We start from the raw sequence: 22,254 nt of genomic DNA, 5'->3' as shown, positions 1-22,254 counted from the left end.
TATTGTCACTATTTTCATTTCTCAAATAATTATATTGAATAAATGATGAGATAATGATTATATTTTTTTTAGATATTGTTATGAAATTTTATCTTTTTTCCTCAACTGTTCTGTTTTATTTTTCTTAGGATGGACTTTCGGGACAAAAAATTTGTTGCTTAACTTACTTGTATACACAGAGTTCAGAAAATCAAGGTCAGTATTCCTTTAAAATATTTCATTTATTTTTAAGCCCAGAAAAATATTTTTCTTTATACTGAACAAAAGATTATGGGTTTTCATCAAAAAAAATTGTCTTAGAATTGAAAGGCTTGGTGTAATTTAATGATGAGCTATATTTTTAAAATTTTTTTATTCATATATCAAACTGCAGGCTTCGTACCGTTTTCAGAAAGTGCTTAACTTTTTCTTAAGCATGTCTATTTTCTTCGCGAATCATACAAAAAACGTGGTTTTCAAATTTTTCTATTCAAAGTTTTCGCAATTCATTTAATCAATTTCGGCATACCGTTGGACTTCAGCGTATAAAAGTGTCAATCATTTTGCATGTTTGATAAAATACTTGCAGAGCTTTGTATGTGTGTATACCGAGCTGATTTCGACGGAGAAAGGAAGGATTCTTGCACTGTCATGTGCAATTCTGCTACATTTTGCAAGAAATTCTCATTTTTGGGATCAAACCGAAAAATCTCTCAAATTTTTGCTGATCACAGGGCCCAACTGAACGTTGCTAAAAATTAATTTTCATTAATAGCAAAAGAAAATTTTATTTCATCGTTGGGGAAGTGCCATCATCTTTATCACTTGCAAGCTAGTGGTCTTCTCCAGCTCTTCTATTCATAGATTAGTACCACAATCCTTGAACTTGACTCCTTGGGGATCATTCATTAATAATTACATGCTTTCATGTCGGTTCCCAGAGCAATAAAGAACCACAAAGCTTCCTTTCCTCAAAATTTTCATCTCCCTTTTATTCATTTAATTTAATATAGATAAGAATTAATTTAGATTTTTAATCAAAAGATTTTTTAATTGACAGACCGTCCACTAATTTTATAATAAAAATTGTATAAACTTTTATTCTACTTTATTAATTTTTTTTCTCTTAATACTTTTTATTATTGCATTATTACTTTTAAAACTTTCAGCACTCTTAAGTTCTTTTATGAAAAAACCCTATTATATTTAGAGACAAGATTTTAAAAAAATATGAAGTGAGGGGCTTTCACTATTTTAAATGCAGCAAAGCATCTTATGTTTTTCTGATTTGTCATTCCGAAAACTTTAATTCATTACTTAATGATTTGATTTAAAAACAGTTGAACTAAAAAAATTCAATTATCTCAGATTTGTTAAATATTATGAGTGTAGGGACCATATATATAATAATTTACTTCTGACAAAAATGTTAATTTCAATAGTCATTGTATTTGCATTTCAAATTTATTTCATTTTTTTAATCGTTTCATTAAACAAATACTGAACCAAGTAACAAAGTTTATTAAAAATTATTAGGGGTCATTCACTAATTTACATTTGAATGAGAGGGATCGGAAAGTAATGTCATTTCGGTGCATTTGATCTTTGCTATCAAGATTTTATTTCATATCAATGATTCGTTCACCCTCGTTAGCAACAACCTTTCAATGCCGGATCGAAAATGAGTCGGAATGGATCTAAAAAAATTCATTGGTTTTTAAGACTAATATTTAATGCGTCGAAATGACATTACTTTCCGGTCCCCCTAATAATATGAATGAATTAAAGTTTTAGTTTGCTTAGTCTTTTTCTAGTAATTTTTTACATATGTATGTAAATTCAGTATGATCAATAATATTAATCTTGTTGAATATGTCTTTATAAATAATTTTTATTTAAATTTATAAAATACATTTGATAACCTTTTTAATAATTTTGTTTATATTTTGCATTTTGTGAGAAATTTAATTTCTTGAATTATTTCGAATTCTATTTGTATATTAAATGCATTTGGTATTCAATGTTGAATGTATATTATATTTATACTTTAAATTCCTTATTACTAGATCCATGGTCCATTTTATTATGTGGTGGTGAAGATAATACTCTACAAGTAATTAAATTAACCTGTATCCTTTGAGAATTACATACATTTATTGCAAACTATGAGATACATTTATTGCTATATATCACACACGAAAGTGATGACTAAATTACTATCCCACCTGTTGGATATTGTCTTGTTTGAGTTATTGCTTTAATTTGACGAAGTCACTCAGATAAGACATGCAGTGTAAAAATTACGGATAAATTTTTAAAGGATTATAAGACAAATGTTTTTATGTTTAGAAAAAATAATTTGTGCAACCCATTTAAAAATTAATATATAAAATTGTAAACCTTCTCAAATTCTTACACTGATCTTCACTTACTGTGAAAAAAATAATAAATTGATACTAAAACATCTATTTTACAAAGACACGTAAAAGGATCCATTACTTTACAGTGTAAAAATGTTGTAAAATAGTACTTCTGCAATAAAAAATCAAAATTTTGATATAACTTTCAAAATTTTAATGTAACATTCATAACAACATTAAATTAATGTAGAGTAAAACTGTTTTGATAATGAAAGAAAACTATCAGACTCTGCTATGGATTGTTTAAAAATGTCAATTTATTATTCACTACTGAAAATGTACTTAACTTGATTCTTTTTCATGTAAAAATATATTTACGAATCTTTTTTTTAAAAAAACTTCTCTTTGTAGTCACATGTTTTGTATATCATATTTGCATAAAAGTAATTTGTTTGTAAATTTCTAAATATTTAATTAATGATAGTTGTTAAAGAAATCTTTACAATCGAGCAGTCTGATTTGATTATAAACATTACTATCATCTATAAATTTACAAAAAAGTTTAAACTAGAAAATATAAAACAAAAATATTTGCAAAAATCAGAAGAGGTGTTAATAATGCAGTGAATTCTCTTTATGATGGCATGTGTTATCCAAATGATGAAAAACAATGTAGTTTCTATAATAATGAACAAAGATATTAATTTAACTAATATACTACATAATTTTATCAAATTTGGGTTATATTTTATAATATTTTTTACAAATTCTTTAGTTGAGCACATTGAATAATGATAATACAGTCGGACTTCTATTTAACGAACTTCCATTTTGCAAATTTCTCTATTTTGCGATTTTTTCCAAGGAACCAAGAACATTTTGGAAATTTCTTCGTAAAATAACTTAGATAGCCAAGTGAATTTTCTATTTAATGAACTTTTCTAAAAGTTCACTTTCCCTATTTCCCAAAATATTTCAGAACATTTCAAACTTGTTAACACATTTTATGGGGGAAATGACTTTGAATTGATTTTCAAAGCCACTTTACTTTTAGAGAAAGCAGTAAAATCCCTTTCCCTTTTTGTTAACATTTCAAACGAAAAACTCAGACACAACGGATTTTATCCGTAGCAGTTAAACTTTAGAACTCATGCAGTAATGTATGTTTAATATTACTTTTTATAATAAATGCAGCTATAATTTTATACATAAATTTATCTCTTTTTTTAGTTGAAAATGTATGTAGCATGATAGTGTAACATTGGATAATGTTTTGCTCTATTCTTGCTTTCCATACAAATTTCTTTTATGGTTAAGATTTATTAAATAAATAGTAGATACTAGCTTACAAGATGAAGGTATATCAATTGTTGTTTTAATTATGTCTAGTGTTTATGAATTTAAAACCTATTTTGTAGATTAAGTATTTCAAAAGGTGATATTCTATTTAACGAATTTTCCATATACAAAGTAATCGGGATTTAACAACTTAGTTAAATAGAGGTTTGACTGTACTTATGTAAAAGATACAATCAAGATAACTTACTCAATATTCATAAGTAGGAATTTTTTTTTAACTGTCGAATAAGAAGAAATTTATAGTGGATATAGTGCTATAAATGGAGAACATTAAAACACTAACTTTGAAAAAAATAAGTTTTTTTTTCTTTTCTTGTTTTGTGAGTTTTATATATTAGTAGCTTGGGTTGTCTAGTTATTTTTTTTCAAAACTTTAACTGGCTAAGGCAATCATAACTGTGTATACCTAATTGGTAAAAAATTATGTTACCTATTTATGTACATATCCACTATGTGTGTAATTTCCTAAATGAAATCATGTTAAAATCAGAGTAAACATGTAATAAAATTTGGTGTTTGCAGTATCATTTTATTTTCTGTGGAAAAATTAGCATTTTAAGCTTAATAAAATAATCTATCAACATATACTGACAGTATAATACAAAGTATTCTTCTTCTTCTTATTTTTTTTTAATACTTATTAGTCATTTGTTGTTCAATTTTGCACTGTTGAGAAAAGGAAAACTTGGATTTCATTTTAACTTGCAAATAATTAATCATAATACTCTTAAAATGTGTGTTTTTAAATTCAATAGTTTAAAAACTTCTGTTCAGCTATATTCTTTAGTGACTAATCATTTAATAGGGCTGCTAGTTTTAACTACACTCCTGTGAGATGACAAATCAAATAATGTGTATCTTGAAAATACAAACAGTTCTTTCAAATATGTAAAATAGTAATTTTCATTTAGTTACTTTAAATTTCAAAAATTTTATTCGTAAGTTATAAGTATATTTATAAAAAGGGACAATGTTCAACTGTTCAGTTCATGAATTCTGCCAGACAAGTGTATGTGAAATTTCTATTAAGAAAAATCGATGATGTACATTTAACAGTGTGGAAAACTTCTGAAAAGAGTGTGGGGATCTTTTTTGGTATTGTATTTTGATGTGCTACTTACGTGTGATTAGAAAATTTTAAATTTAACATATAATTCCGAATATAAGCCAGAGAGTTTTAGAAAATTTTCAAAAGCTTAAGTTTGGGGGTTTGCTTATAATTGGATGCACTTACATAATTGGATGCAAGAACATCGCCATCCGAAATACTTCTCCTTTTATCAAGCATCAGCTATAATCATTAAATATTGCAATACGCAAAATAATAGGTGAAAACTTATACCTAAATATAAAAATTGAAAAATTTGAAAGGAATGTTACTGTTTTCTAATTACAAATTCGTAAGCTTTTAAAATTTGGATTACAAATACTTATTTTATCCACTGTGCAGCCGTTACTATAAGAATACTTATTATGATGCACATATTTATTTCTAATGATAGCAAGCCTTATTATTTTTTTTACATCGACTTTGATACAAGTATATATTTTGGGTGTGGGCACATACTCATGGAGTTATACACGGATGGGCTTATATTTGGAAATATGCAGTATATGTATAAATGAAAATATAAATGAAATTTATAGCAATTCCAATACAATTATTTTTCCACAAACTGACGCTAGCCTGTCTACCTGTGTTTGAGTAACAATGATCTAAATTCTACCTTGTATTTGAATTTCATAAAGTCAGTATCGAGCATAGGTTAGATACTTCTTTTTTCTTATTTTATTTTTTTACTAAATATAAACATGTCATTTTGTTTTGTGCATTTCCCTTCCTTAGCCAACTGATAGATGCACCTGATGGAACAGCTGAATTTGTCACTTTGAGCAAACTTTCAGGGCATTTATCTAACATTCGAGCTATCGACAAAGAAAAAATGTTGAATATAGACTACTGGCTTTTAGCATCTGTTGGAGGACGTTCTCAGCTAATCCTATGGAAATATTACTATGACACTTATGGAGATTGTACTAAAGAGTGTTAAATATACTCAATTGTATTCATTTTAGAGTGTTAACGAAAAATGATAATTTTTATTATTTCATTCATGTTTAAATTGTCCAATTGAATTGTTGCTTCAAATTATTTTTGAAGAAATTCATACCATCTTTCGTGAGAACTCCATTTAATTAATATGGAAACAAAAATTAAACGTGTTAGAATAATAGGGCAGAATTAAGCAAAAGACACATCTCTCGCTACCTTAACAATTGCGATATTAGTTCCACAGCCTTATTTAAGTTGATTAGGGTAACAGCCAGCTAAAAAGTCTGAAGAAATTCTGGGGGAAAAGGCATCAATCTCATTATGTGTCCAAATTATGTATTAGAAAGTTTAAATCTTTCAATGTTCTAAATTTTTAATTTTTTCCCCCCAACTTTTCTTGTTTGGTTTGTATACATCAGTAGTTACCAACTGGCGGCCCCCGTCTGATCCGCAAAGCCTTTTTTGGTGACCGGCAAACTAAAATATATTAGTTGTCATTTTTTGCGGACAATTTTCGTAAAAAATCTATAAGGGTTTTAAGTACTTTTAAGCTTTATATCTTAACAATTTATATCTATTAACAGTTTGATACCATTAATTGTTTAATACATTGGTGCACATTTAAGTTATTGTAGTCAGAATTTTTTAATATGCAATTAAATATATTTGAAAATCTACTTATTTTAATTTGTAATTCAATGCTTTTGTTTTGTACCAGTTTCATGTAAGTTTGGCCCCCAGCCTCATGTAAGTTGGAAACATTATAGAGTGCATACAATAGAGAAATTTGATACATAATGGAGTCTATAATTACTCTTTAACATGCAACAAATAAATTATAATTAAAAGATCCCGGTCTTTTTTTTTCAATCACAATCGAGAGTCTTTTGTAGGGCCTTTCCATATGCATTTTCTTATTCACTTTATTATTTAAAAATTTTGCTCTAAGGATGAAGAGTTAATGAATGAAATTAACATATTTACATCACACTGCAACATCTTGACTCTTCTAACAAGATTTTATAGATGTTGTCTACTTGAAGCAGAGTTAAATGCAAAAAGTGCATATTCAAACAAAATATATTATTTAATAAAAACTTAACATGCTTTTTTTCTGAAAAAGCAAATAAATAAATAAATAATTAAGGAATTATTTAATTTATCTTCTTTTGTTAAATTCACTTTATGATTACTCATTTTAATACTAATTAATTGGATTTCTTAAATAAATCCTTTTTATCAAACTCTATGACTTTTTTGAATAATCTGGCAATTAATCGACAACATATAAATCTGATAATTGAAATTGAAAATCTCTTTGCTAACTGCTCATATCATTTTGCGGTGTGCTATGCTAATCGGAAAAATCTCCAGTATTTTTCATTCATCTTGACATTTTTCAGTCTTATTTTATAACCTCCGTTGAACAGCCGACCCATTTTTGGGTTTATAACTACTAGTGTTCAACTCCATAACCATGTAATTTTGAACCTATTCCAAAAGACAAGGGAGCTCCTGGATTAAGTATTGGGAGATATTTGCTTTCGTGGAGAACTTATAACTCCACGGAAATAGGAAATTTGCAATAAGCCCAGAGTCGTAAAATTGTATTATAAATTGTACAATTTAGCTGATTGTGTGATCTTCATACATTTCTAGATATCTAAAGGCAGCATATAGGCTAAGTGTAATGAATCTGAAAGAAATTAAGTAGGTTTGAGAATACTTAAGATTTCTTTTATTAGCTTGGTGCATTACCTAATACTGGCAACATTTGCAAAGAGCTAAATTTTAAATTAGTCTATGACACATGCATGTAACAGGAAGTTGAAAACTAACCATTATACTAGCCAAGATTAGTTCAAGATTTTTGACATAGCATGTGTTAATAACTGGCTAAAACTGTGAAATAAAAAAGGGGGAAGATAGTCACAATGTCATAATTCATTTAAAACAACTTTAAATACTGATACATTCTACTATATAAATATATGGTTTTGTTATAGTTTAAGTTTATGCAGTTGAGAAATACATTTTAATTTCATCTTCACATTTTATTTTGTTAGAGAGCTTTTGTTTGGAATTATTCTGTCAACTCCTTATTTAGCACAATCATTATATTTTCACATTAATGAAATAGACATATTTTGTTGTGTTATTGTAATTTTCAATTTGGTTTTTGAACTTAAAATCTTATTAAACTGTATCATTGAATTAGTTTATAGATATTTATATCAATACATAAATGTAATTTTTTAAGGTTTTTAGTACAGGATTTTGACTTCCATTGTTAAAATCATGAAAAGTTTTTTGACCCTGATATTGATATTATTGACTTGAGTTCTAGATTTTGTTAATTTTAAAACCACATTTTATTTTCACAGATGCGATATGTCAACAGCTGAAGTCTACCTTGCTAATGGGGTCTAGTGAAAATTCGATGTTGAAGTTTAGAGGAAGTGATCCAACTGAATCGCAAACTAGATTAATGGATGTTTCCATTTCACGTGCAAGTGGCAATACTGTAATAGATAATTGGAATAATCACTACGATATTGGGGTGGCTTGTTCTGATGGTTATTTTAGGTGAATAAATCAAACACTGATTTTTTTTAATGTAAATATCTCAATTTTCTCTACAGTGTGTCCCAAGGAAGGTGTATTATTAATACAGGGTGTTCCAAAAGTCATGATTTATATGTTAGGGGGTGATATAAGACAACTAGACAAGTACAAATCTTCATACAATCCATGGTCGGAATGCATGTCGTAAAGCGCTAGAGCACGTAACATGATGTATCACAGAATGATGAGAAACAAAACAGAAATAGAATGAAGATAAACCAATAAAATGAAGAAAAACGTTTTATTCAACAAAATGAAATTAAACAACATTGAGTCCCCATCATAAAAATCTCAAAATTGTGGCCGCTAACATTGAGGCTTCACATCAGCAAAGGAGTGACCGTCTTATGTTGGGGGAAAACATCAGCCATCTCTCTTATGGTGTCAGGGATATCTGGGCAACAAGGCTTTCAGTAAAATCTGTGAGACCATCGTCTTAGATAAGACTCTTCATACGACCCTAAAAGAAAAAGTCAAGTCATAGAATTAAATGTTCCAACCCAGAAAAAAAGTCCGTTATGACTTGTGAAAAAAGACTTGTTATGACTTGCATTCGAACCATGAATTGTATGGTGATTTTTGTTTGTCTAATTTTCTTTTACCCCCCTTTAAGGTACATAAGTACCATAAGTTTTGGGACACCCTTTATCAATAATATATATTATTAAACTGTTTTAGATACTAAATGAATATGGGGTGATCTACTTTTTAAACTAAATGTATCAATTATCTGACAGACTATTTCAGATGCGCCATATTACTCGAGCAATTTTCATACTGTCTTACATTCTTGGTTTTGGTATCATACTGATAGATTAAAAAATATATAATCTGTTATTAAACATCTGTTATTAATTAACAGATAAAATAAAAATATGTTATCGATTATCACACATAAATTAATTCATTTACATTAGTTTTAGTAACCTAGAATAATAAGGATGAAGGAGAGGTGTTTTTATGATGGTATTATAGCTACTCGAGAGTTTTGTTTGATAAAGATGAATCACAATTGTTTGTACTGAGGCTGGAATTTCTCGACCTCTCTGCTTTCTAGGAGTCCTTACTCTAGCATAATAAGAATAATAATAGGAAGGAAAAATCTTTCTTAATTCTAATAACATGATGTGGCTAAAAAATTAAGAAACAATTTTTAATATAACTTAACAAATTATAACACATAATAATAAAAATAGTCTTATTGAAATTTTCAGCATGGATCCCAAGTCTTCTGCTTTTGCATCTATCTCATTCCCGATGAAATGATTGCTTTAGTGAGTCCAATCTTTTGTTTCCAGTCTTTTATGTGATCTAGTGTAGGAGCTAGACTCTAAAATGGACTACACACTGTTATCCATGGGATTGAGATCTGGCGAGTAGGGTGACTATTCTTTAGATAATATCATGTCCAAAAAATGCTCTGTGCACCACTCTTGTGTCTTTTTGGCTGTGTAAGCTAATGAGTGTGGAGTCTTGTCGAAACACCCTGTTTCAATTGCTATAGTGCTTTTTGGCCCACCCAAGTATAACAACTTCTTGAATATCCACTGGTAAATTTTTTGATTTATTTTAATTCTCTCATCCACAAAAAACCAGTGATGTTTTGCAGATTGTGGAAAGTCGTCACCCAACCATGACTAACTTTGGATTTTTGGGATGTTCAACAATTGCTGAGAGGCTTAGAGCATCTACAGACTAGATTTTTTCCTTTTGGGAATTATGAGCTCGTTGGACAGTTAAGAGCTTCTCATCAGGGAAAAGGAATCTCTCTCAACACTGACGTACAGCTCATTGTTAAAAATTTCAACGAGTGTTTGTGTCTCTGCATTGCTGTAGGAGGTGGCTACTTTGAAACCAATTACATTTATTTGTAAAAGTCTGCTTTTTTTACAATTAATATTTGCTAGATTTTGTTAATTTATTAATATTTTAACAAAGTTTTATTAAAAATAGTTTATCCTTTTTTTTTTTTTTTTGCTGCACCCTACATTCTCTACATCTAAAATGTTGTTGGACATGGAGTAGGTTGTTGAAAACATTTCCTGGCATGTTGGTACTTTTAACAGGCAGTGTGTCCCCTAATGAAGTGCTATTTTTGCTAACATACCTATCTTTAAAATTTTGTTTTTGCTTATTTTTGGTTTCTGACTTTTAGTTTAAATTGTTTACATGAGACAAACTTGGTTTTAGCTGCTGTTATCGCTTTTGACTTATTATTTTTAAGTCCTAATCCTAAAAATTTTTTCTTAAAATTTGTTTTAATCAATTTCATTCTTTGATTAGATGTTGGTACCTTTTCAATATTTCTAATAATCATTCTGAATTTCATTCCTTCCAAAGCATTTTGTAAAAGCTAACAAGTAGAAAATAATAACTGTTTTAATAATGCAAGCTTTAGATATCTTTGGAATTTAAATTCTAGAATTCTTCTTCAGGGTTAATACCATTTTTAAAAGTTTACTTTAATTAAGAATGAGAACATGATATCGTATCGGCATCAATAAAATCTTGGTTAAGCAATGATTGAGGTGGCCTCACTGCGGTGCCACTTGTAACCTTCAAGTGTAACTTGCTTTGCACACTCTTGCTTTAAATAATATTTCGAAGATCGTACTAAACTATATATTATGTCACTCATCATAAAAGTACAATTTAAACTAAAAACAGACTTTTTAATGCTGTTGCATAAAACTAGGTCTGAAAGTTTTCTATGTCTAACTGAAAAGGATAGTTTAGATTTATTGTTATTTACTAAAGGGATCAGCTCACTGTCGCTTGTCAGCCACCAATAATCGCTATGCAATTATGTTTTTATTTGCTTTGCAAACAAAATGAAATACATTTTAGTGTCGAGGATTAGCTCATGATTACTCTTTTTCCTAAACTCTTGGATGCTCCTTATAAAGAGCTTAGTTCCATTAGTTCAAACTAAAACAATATGCACAAAAAACAATTCTCAATAAAAAAAAATTAAAAGAAAAAAAACTTATTGACAAACAAATTAAAACATTAAATAATTAGTTAATACTGAGTAATATTGCAAAAGCAAATAATATTGTAAGTTTTAACTTATAAAATAACTTAGTTTCACTTAGACAAAAAGCAAACTCTAAAATAAAAACATATAAACCTGAATAAATTGAAATTTAACAAATGAGTATTGAGACGATCAGAGGAAAGAAACTTTTTGACGCTTTTATCAGCAACTGGTTGTTATGGAATAACCAAGGTGGCAAGAGAAAAAAAAAAACATTGAAAAGTAAAGGGAATTTCAACAATTTAGAAAAGTTAGGGAAATTAATTAATTTGAGTCTGCAGTACCTTAAATTTTAATATTTTTTCATGTAATTTTTTTTTCAATTACAACTTTTACAGAAAGTCCTTTTTATTATTTTATGTACACAAATAAGGGATAACTGTAAAACTAATAATAAAATTTTGACTACCTGTTACAAAAACAGGTAGTCAAACAGGTAGGGTGCTTGTGGACACTCTGGATTACTTTCCTGTAACATTTGATAAACATAATTATATAATTTTGATTTGTTTACTTAAAGTTACTCATTTATTTACAGATTGTATAATTTCGATATCGATGAAAACGAACTTACAATAAAACACTCATTTAAGCATAATGAAAATTGTATCCTTAAACTTGTGAGTGATCGTTCCAATTTGGTAGCTGCTACACAGCAAATTTCATACATTATTGGAGCAACAAATGGAAGCTTGAAAGTCCTTCAGCATGACAACTTACATGGGGAGTATCTAAATATGATTGAAGCAGAGGACATGAAGAACTCTCATCAATCTGGCATCAATGCTTTAGATTACAGGTTTCTAGTAGGTAATATGCAAAATATGAATGTTTTCATCTATGGTTTGATTATTATTTCTGTATTTTAAAGCTTCTTAACCTATGACTCTCATTCACAATATTAAGTTTGAAACTAAAAGGAAAAAAAAAAGTCTTATTTAAAAAAAAAAGTTTCTTACGGCAAAATGGAAAAAATAACTGTGAAAAAATGTGTAGTTTTGGCTAAATTGTACTAATTTCTATTTTACATAAGATTTAGCTTTACAGTTTCCACTTTTAACTTTTAAGCTCTTCACAAAAATTCTATTTGTTTTCACATTTGGACAAAGTTGCGTAAATTTTTTTCTTGCATTGTAAAGTTGATTCTTGAAATGGAAATATACTATCTGAAACAAAATGTTTCTGTTTTTTTCTCACTTTTAATTTTAAGGCATTTTTAAGAGATTTTTATTCCAACGCATTTTAAAGGAAAATATTGAATTGATTTTTGCAAAAATGTAAAAGTTATAGCGTACCATATATATCGAGCATGGCGTACAACACAGGATAGGCTGTGACACATATAAAATTAATTATTTTTGCATTTTTATTTCAATAAAAATTTTTGTCATATTTTGCATTCCATATCTCGTCATTTTGTTAAAAATAATTTTAAAAAATGAAAAATTGTTGATGCCAACTTCCGCCAAACAATTTATAGGTTTTTAAACATTTTTATACATTTATAAACTAATTTACTGTTTAGACTATTCACTAAAATGCTCTTCAATAATTCGTCCATAAACAAATTCACAGCTATTTGTAGTTAATACACCTATACATACTACATATACAATACACATATATAATACACCTGTACAGGTAGTTAATACTAACTTGTTAATTTACTAATTGTTTTTTTTTACATTCCTCTTTCTTACTTTATTCACATGCTATATCTAAAATCGTTTATGGCAACAGTTCTCATTATGAAGAGAAATTGTAATAAACTGTTTCTGAAGTATTCTATCTGAAAAATATCCATTTAAAATCAATAAAAAATAAACTCGTAAAAATGTATTAACAAAAGAAGGGACAACCGTTAAAATAATAGGAAAATATGAAATGATTTCACTGGGAAACAATTTCTTTCTTGTTGCGTAAATTTTTTTATTGGATCTTGAATGTATTTTCACATTGCAGATTTTAAATCTGTAATTGGTTTCTCTCTCCAAGCTGCAATGTTTTCTTTTAATTACAGTTTTAGTCTATTTTTGTCAAAATTTACAAGTTATAAACCGTTATGAATAACAGAGGGTGCCGTAAATATTTCAACAATTATCATCAGTATTAAAATTGCATAGAAACCCATGCCTATAAAGGGATTCATACGCCACTAGAGAAACTTCTCTATTATGAACTAACTGTTCGTGTGCCTCTAAACAGGTCATAATAGGAAAGTGCTCCTAGCGGCATGGGACAACGTTTGCGGGAATGCTTTCCCATGCAAATTTAAATCGGATTATTTCAAATTTCGAATCCCCTCTCCCAAAACAGGCATAATCAAATATTTGTATAAAGGCAACCATGTATGTCCAAGTGTTATTACTATCAGACAATTTTCGGGAAAGATAAGATATTCTCTACTCAGACTTATATAGGTATATAAAACTATGTATATAAATAAATAAAAACCTATGTGCAACGGAAACTATAACAATAATAAACGTTTAGACAAACCGAAAGTTATCTAGTCTATTTCTCAAACTAGTCATTAATTAAAAACTTAATTTAGAGACAAAATAAGACTATTTTCAACATAATATCTTACACACATTTACATTATTATCTTCAACACATATTAAGATTCATCTCAACGATGTCACATTATATTAGGAGTACATTTGACTCACAGGTTCACACCTAGTACACACATCCTAGTACCATATCTTAACACGCTTAGTTTTTTTTATCAGAAATTAATTTTGATTCTTTCATAGTTGTACAGAAACAATAATACGTTTAATATAGTTTAAAATATACAACAAATATTTTTAAAATACATTAATTTTTTTAAAATTTCTTTCAAAAAAAGAAGTTATTTAAAAAAAAAAAATTCTGCCGAAAAGACCATATATTGTAAAATAAGGAATAACACATCGGGACATAACATTAAAAAAAAAAGTCATTGTTGAAGTAATTTTTTTTATCTTTGATTAAAAAATAAAGTAATACAGAAAAATGTTTTAATTATGAACCTAAATTCCAAACTGATGTTTTATTTTTAAAAAATTTCACCTGTTTTCATAAAACTAACAAGACAGTAACACCCTAAATTAAAAAGAATGGATGAAAAGTTTATGTGGTCATTCTCTAAATGCCTTCCTCTCGGTATTCGACTGGCATTCACTCTTTGAGAATATTGCTTGAAACTTCACCTCTTGCAAAATGCAGAACTTTTCTATTTAACGTCGAACATGTAGCATTTCTGCTGCATGCTATTCTTTCCATCTTTAGTAAAACTTTTACTTATTGAACTTTAACCATATAGAAAGTTAATCTAAGAATGTGCAATTAAAAAAATAAAAACGTATAAATATATTTTTCAAGCAAACAATATTAGCAAAAAAAGGAGGAAATTAATGTTAACTTAATGTTTTGTATTATTTTTTAAGATACTTATATCATATATTTATACCATATGTTTTAATTAAAAATGAATACTAATAATTTTTTTTTGTTTTTAAAAATATAATTTAGAAAAAAATTAATTTAAATTAAAAAATAATAATTTTAAAATTAAAATAAACATATTAAATAGTTATCAATTTTCTTAAGAACAAAAACAGAGATAAAATTCAATTGTCCGAGAACCCGAATTTCTCTTAAAAGGAAAACAACCTAACCATTACACGACTAATACATACCAGCTGAAAGTTTTTGTTAATTTAAAAGTAAATAAACTGAAACTTTAATGGGTAGATTTCATTCTAGGAGCAGATCTCATGGCTAATTTGTACCCTATCAAAAGTTTTCAATTATGTTCGTTTAATTTAAGCTAAATATTTTATTAATAGGAATTTTCAAGATGCGTACTTCATGTTTTGGAGATTTATTTTATAACTTTAGAGGCTATATTTTGTTCTAAAAAAAAAGAAACAAGTTTTATTAAAAATGATACCAGCATTGTAGGCAGTGACCCCATCCCCCATAAAAGTATGTTTTCTCTCCTTATAGCATCACATTTTGGTGTATGGACAATTATTAAAAGGTTTTATCTCATTTGTTTTCAAATTTTATCTTCTGATATAAAATGATATTTGAGGAAAACCCCTTATTACTTTCAGCTTTCTTTTAAAAAGTATAAAATTGTTTTAAGTTTTCAAGATATTAAAATACGACTTTTTTCGTTAGTTAACCTAATACAATTCACTACAAACTTATGAAAAAAAACATTTTTTAAACTTTTTCTCTGCACATGGGCAATAATTTTTATAAATGTCCATATCTTCATAAATATTAAAACTAGGTTTACGAAATTTTAACAAAGTAATCAATACAAGTTACAACCTTATTGCTATTATTTCTGCCATTGTGTGTTCTGAAATACTTGTCTTGGAATTTATAACTGGTCTCTCAAACCCCTGAAGGTTTTAATAGTTATTGATAACTATGAGAAATTAGATGACTAAACACCTCTTAAAATATAAAATAATCTTCTAAGCATTTCGTGAGAAATTTTTTTAAAGAAAGGCCAAATATTTAAAGTGTCTTAACTGGTGCATTGTGATGTTTTTGAATTGTTGCACTCAATCTCAGGTAATTTTTTTTATGGGAAACTATGTACAAGCCCTGTAAATATATCTCTTTCTGCATCTTTACAGGAATTCAGTGCTGTAGTTAGAAAAAAATATTTGGGAGACCTGATCTTTTTATAGGGTACCTGTCATCATTGACTGATTTTTGTCGTAAAAAAAAAACGACCAGTTTAAAATACATGGAAAGCTTTAATTAAAAAAAAGCAGATATTTTTTTATTTTATAAAAAGGGGGGTTTGTTGTCAATTTGCAAGATTTTTATCTTTGGTATATTGATCATAAAAGCTATTGATAAAATAATTGCATGATATTATAAACTATATAAATTTCTATTAAATATTACTGAGTGGGTACACATTTTTAATTAGCATTTGAAAAGTACTATGCACTTCTGATTTATTAAACACATTGCATTAATAGCAACTAAAGAAGTTCACAATTGTAATAATAACTTATATTACTTACTTTGAAAGTGTCTATTCAAATAAAGAGTGAGCTAACTCCAAGAACACCTCTTTTTTATTGCTTGAACGTAATTAATTGCTCTTAGATTAATTTCCTTGTTTACCAGATTATAAAATATGTATAACAGAGTTATAAAGAAAAGTAATCTAATTTAATATTCAAAATTTTGCAAACCACATGAAATTAATTGAAAGCAACTTTATATAAAGATTTTGTTCTCATTAAATACTGTTAAATGTCGTTTAAATATTTACTTTAATTACTTAGCTTATCAGCTATATCAAAAATTTTAAGCACTAAACATCTCTGAATTTAAATTTTTTAACAGGATTATTCTCATTGCTTCTGTTTACAAATGAGGCCCAAAATAGCACCAATCTAATTTGAAAGCTCACTTGTGCGTTTGATTCTGATTAAAGAACAATAGATAATTTTCACAGAGTGACCATTTTTTTTTCTAGAACCGAGCAGAAATTTTTGTTTCATGTCGTAAAAATAAATACATAATCAAAAAGAAGGAAAAGGAATTGTTTTGAAATATTTATCAAATTATTTTAAAAAAAGTTCTTAATACAGCAAACCAAATATTTGGGAAAATGGCTCCGAACTACAGCACTGCATGAATCGTAACACTCTTAATTATGATTTTTCTTTTACTTGTAGCTTCAGTGTGGATGATTTGTTCAGGTGGAGATGACAATAGTTTGATGGTTGCTTTCATAGATTTTAAGGCATTGCCTTCTGTTAAGAATCTAATCAAAGTTGTATCAAAATATCACATTTCGAATGCACATGCTTCGCAAATAACTGGTAAGAAAATCATAAGCTAATAATATACAATTAAAATACTTAGAGCAAGATAATGATGTTCCATTTTCAAATTGTTCAAGAGATTATTTGGTTGAAAGCATTAAGCAATAAAATCTTTCTGTATTTTGTGCTGTTACCTAGTGTAAATTATTATAATAATTATCTAATAACAATACTATAGAACAATTCGATATAAAAATGCCACTTTTGCAAAAATTGTAACTCATCACTATTTTGTCCCAAGCTCTTCAATATAGTAAAAAGTTAATGACATTTATTGTTAAAAAAATCATGAAATTTAAGTAAATTTATCAAGCAGTTATTTTGTAGAAAGTATTTAAACTTGCGATGTAACCCTTTGATGCAGATAGGTCACTGGTGTCCCTTTTGCATATTTTTTCTGACGCTCTAATTACTAGCAAAAATATATTTAGGTATTTAATTATAAAAACAATCTAATAGTTACTAAAAAAAATCCCAATAAAGTAGTTTTTTAAAAAAAAGATCCTTCGAATTCAAAAATTTATCAATAATTGGTTTTGTAAATTAAAGAAATTTCACTGAGGAAAACTGTTTCTGTAAGATATAGAAATAATTACAAATAAGAGCAATTTTTAAAAATTAATGTTCGGAAGTGAGCTGTGGTTGGAAGATTTTACCTTTTAACTCAGAAAAAGACACATGTGTTTCATAAACATAAATAATCAAAATGCTAAATATAATATTTTTCATTTATTACCACCTATATTAATACTAAATAACGAAAAAAATATGTTTAATTAAAATCTGTGTCAAAAGGTTAATTGATTAAATATTGTATATATTTTTTATGATGTCCAGAGTTTTTATGATTTTCATGCCCATCTTTAATTATTAAACAATCCTTAAGGTCTAGATAATTAATAAAAATAAATAACGCTCTGTAATGCACAGTTATAAATTACAGTAGAACCTCGATTAACCGAGGTTTCTGTTAACCGAGGCAATTACGAAGTCTAAATTTTTTTTCTCGTCTCCAAAATGAGCTTGGAAGAAAGTATACACATATTAGTCCGTTTTCCGTGTTACAGGCACTTATTCCCCACAAAAGCACTCAACTTCCATGAAATATTACACCCTGAGAAGGCAATATGCTTTGTTAACAGTGGTCATGTGACTTGTAAGTTTAATCGTGTAAATTTTAAAAATGCGATATTTTCTTGAGATTTGTGTTATTTTTGAAAATGCGTCTTTCGATATTTAACTAAGTATAGTTAAAAAAAATTCCATTTTACTTTTTAAAATTTACTACTAGAGTTGATTTCCTTTTTAAATCTTTTTAGCTGTGAAACATAAGTTCATATATGTTTATTTTTATCATTTAAAAAACGTTCTATTGTTTTTTACTTTAAAAGTAGTTGAATTCGCAAGCACGGAAAGTTTTTATACATGGTTCTTATTAACCGAGATTTCCGATATCCAAGGTACTAGCGGTCCCAATTAGCTCGAATAATTGAGGTCTTGCTGTAATTACAAAAACTCTGATTATCTGACTTTTTTATTTATGATCTCCATTTATCTGATTTTTCCATTTATGAATAAAATGCTTATACAAAATTTTTATTTATAAACCTATTATGATCAAACAGACAAAGTTAAAAAAAATGAAAAATTTAGTATAATGGCCTATAATTTTATGGTTTTTATTGCATCATCCTGTAATGCCTCAAAATTTATTATAATTCATTATAAATAAATATCAATAATATATTTTTCTTCATAAACTGCGATAATTTTAATTGTGTATGGTTTGTAAAAAATGTGAATATGTAAAAAGCTACTGCTTAATCACACATTTCCTGTAAATTAGCTTTCATAATATTATCTTTAAATAAATGTTTCAAGCCTTGTTATTCGGCTTATGTTAGCTACTATAGATAATTTTCTAGCTTTATCATTTTTAACTTTTATTGTTTTAAAAAGAATCAAATCTTTATTATAATTCAATAATTTATAAATTTAAAACATTTAACTCGAGACCATTCGCTATTTTCCATTTTTAGTATGATTTTAATTAGGTTTTCCTTTTTTGCCTGATTTTATCTTTATCAAACCATTATAATCGATAATAGCAAAATAATTGTAAATGCCTCTAGGTCACATTAAATATCTTCATAAAAATATTTAGCCTATTTTTTTTAGTAATTTTAATTTTAGTTTAAGTTGTAATTTTCAAAGCAATACCATTAAATGTATGACATTTAAAAATGTAATTTTTCATTCAAAAATCAGTTCAGTTACAAAAATTTCGCATTTATTGACAGGTGTTAAGATCCTTGATCCATTTACAATAGTATCAACATCTGTTGATCAAAGACTCAATGTATGGAAAGTAAACTACATTAATTCTCCTACCACTGCAGTAACTATCAATCTTCATAGATCAGTGATTTCTCTCATTCCAGATATAGCAAATTTGGAGTATTGGGAGAATAGGTAAGGTTTTCTGTCTTTCTTGTTTTGGGAATAGTTTTATTCATTTTGTTTGTTTGTAAATTCCTGCTGAAATTGCTCTATGGTAAAAAATTATATTTAATTCTGATCTTTCTTTGATTGTATTTTAATACTCTAAAACTAGTTGTTATTTATACTTATAGTCAAATCATTATATTAATCATGAAATAATTTTCTTGTGCCATATACTTATTACTGATATAAATTTTAATTTCATATGAAAAATAAAAATTTGAGGTTTTATAGAATAAACATTGGAGTGGAGAGTATCCTGCTTACTATGTGACAATTATTATTTATGAAAATTTTTTATTATAATAGTTTTTCCTTGTTACAGTAGATAAAAACACCATTTTTCTGTAATGTGCAGGGAATGAAAAGGGGCTGTTCATTTTCTGCACATTACGGACATTACATCTGATAATGGCTTAATTATCAGATTTCATTTCATTCATTGCTGAATAGTTAAATTACACCTTACACTGAAACATAAAATTATTAATTTATATTTTTTTGACATATTAGCATATTGTAAAACTTTTAAACTATTTTCTGCACCTAAAAACTATTTTAGGTGTTCTAGATCGAACACCAAATTGGAATTATTTAAAACATAATTAAAGTTGTTTAAGGTTGCGTGCTTTAATTATTGGAACAATAAAAAAACTTAATTTAAACCATTTTTTTAATAACAATAATATAAAAAGATAATAATAAAAAATACAGCTGACAACTCGTAATTAGCAATTCTAGAGCTCGAATATGAATGAACAGAATGTGTGAAAAAATAGAATGAGTAAATAAAATAATGTTTTTCTTAGAACTAGTGACGCCATCTGCTGGCATTTATTGAAGTTACGGTCCACCACAGTACTCCCCCCCCCCAAGCGCCTAAGCACTGAGAGGCTATAAGTATCTGGGGTTGAACCGTACTTTGCGGTCGGAGCGAGTTGTGATGTCTGCACGAAATTTTGACATTTTCTTTGGCTTGAAATTTTGTCATTTTCTTTGGCTTGAAATTTTGTCATTGATTGGATGCCTCCTTAGGCCATATGTCTGGGGCTGTTTTAATCTTTCCCTCACTTCTGCTAGTTACTGAGGCCTGATTTATATAATTCACAAAAAAGGTGATTTCTTCAAAGAAAAATTTCTTTTATGCTTGTTTAATAACTATAAAAGCAACACTAGTTAGAGTTCTGAAATACTCTTTGGTATTTTTTAATTTTCTGATAGCTTTTCAGCATTTGAATCCAATACACAAATACTATTCTTTGTTTTTAAATTCTAATCAGCCAATATTTATACTTTATTATACCAAGTTTTATACCAAGTTACTTTATTATACCATTATTTTATTTACTTTATTATATCCAAATGGTAGATGACAGGGAATTGTATTTCCTAATTTTTATTGTATTTTAGTTTTCAATAATAAAAGATGACTGTAAATAATTTTAAAAAGGAGTAAATAGAATTAATTTTTTGGTTTTAAAAAATAATTTTTAATAGATTTCACAAAATCTTCCTTGTTATCAAACCTAAACGGCATTTGTAGGCATCTAAGCATGACCCTTTTCTTCTTCAGTGACACAACAGCCCTGGGTGGGCCTTGGTCTTCTCTAGGTGTCTTTACTACCCCTTAATCATTTTCATTTAACTAGGAGCCTCCGCCCCCTGCTCGCTAACGCTCGCCAACTCCCGAGAATTGCTACGCAATCCTATGTGGTTCACGCGAGAACCATGGCTCGCTGCGCTCGCTTGCCAATGAACACAATGTTCTAGCACAAAGACATAATATATTATCATCAAAGACATAGTATTTTATCATCAAAGACATAGTATTGTACTTATGTAGAAGAATTCTACCAATGTTCTTATTGGCTTTTAAAAAAGTATATTAGCTATTTAGATTGTACATGGTGAAAAAATCAAAACATTAGCTAAATAAGAAACATATTAGCAAAATAAATTATCAAATATTGCTTCACTAATATTCTGCATTTTAAAGCGTGAAAATTCAATGCATAAATAAACGCGAAATATAAANATTTAGTTGGTCTTTTATGTCACAATCAATTAAAAATGAAAACTGTTGCCAGCGCGAGAAAAGAAATATCATCGGTTTTATTGACTTTTATTGACGTACGTATTAGCGTTTTATATAATATAGATTACAATTTCCACCAGAAAGAGGCATTTTTGATACAGTCTCTTTATTTCACTTGTTATCTTTTTCTATTTTCACTTGTCAATTAGTTTAATGTAGCATAGGCTTTTCTGGTTCTTGTGGTGTTAAATTTTGACACTTGCTAATAGTTCTTTGTTAATAGCAATAGGAAGTGTATTACCTATTTTCCGAACATCCAAATTGCTGATAATCAAATTAATCTCGGAATATTAAAGAAACATTGTTTGCAAAAGTAAAAATTTTATAAGCTCTTAATGGAAGTTTATGATGCCAAGAAAAACTGAATTTCTAAAAACTGTCATCTTCAT

The 22,254-nt window shown here is 27.8% G+C and overlaps 1 protein-coding gene across 3 annotated transcripts in view; it reads left to right on the top strand.

The window, feature by feature from the left end:
• LOC107446980 (tRNA (34-2'-O)-methyltransferase regulator WDR6) overlaps positions 1–22,254 on the top strand; it is a 68,973-nt gene that overhangs the window by 40,866 nt on the left and 5,853 nt on the right. For 2 of the 3 annotated variants that reach the window (XM_071178678.1, XM_016061777.4), the window contains 7 exons: positions 129–195; positions 2,046–2,108; positions 5,556–5,744; positions 8,136–8,337; positions 11,952–12,223; positions 17,119–17,265; positions 19,569–19,740. In XM_071178678.1, the coding sequence (XP_071034779.1) occupies positions 129–195; positions 2,046–2,108; positions 5,556–5,744; positions 8,136–8,337; positions 11,952–12,223; positions 17,119–17,265; positions 19,569–19,740 (1,112 nt within the window). The remainder of the gene's footprint in view (positions 1–128; positions 196–2,045; positions 2,109–5,555; positions 5,745–8,135; positions 8,338–11,951; positions 12,224–17,118; positions 17,266–19,568; positions 19,741–22,254) is intronic. The other variant, XM_016061785.4, reaches the window with a different exon arrangement.

The sequence above is a fragment of the Parasteatoda tepidariorum genome, chromosome 3 (genome assembly GCF_043381705.1).
Source record: "Parasteatoda tepidariorum isolate YZ-2023 chromosome 3, CAS_Ptep_4.0, whole genome shotgun sequence".
Classification (NCBI taxonomy): Eukaryota; Metazoa; Arthropoda; class Arachnida; order Araneae; family Theridiidae; genus Parasteatoda; species Parasteatoda tepidariorum.
Note: the sequence above shows the minus strand (reverse complement) of the source record. Positions and strands in the feature narration are given on the sequence as shown.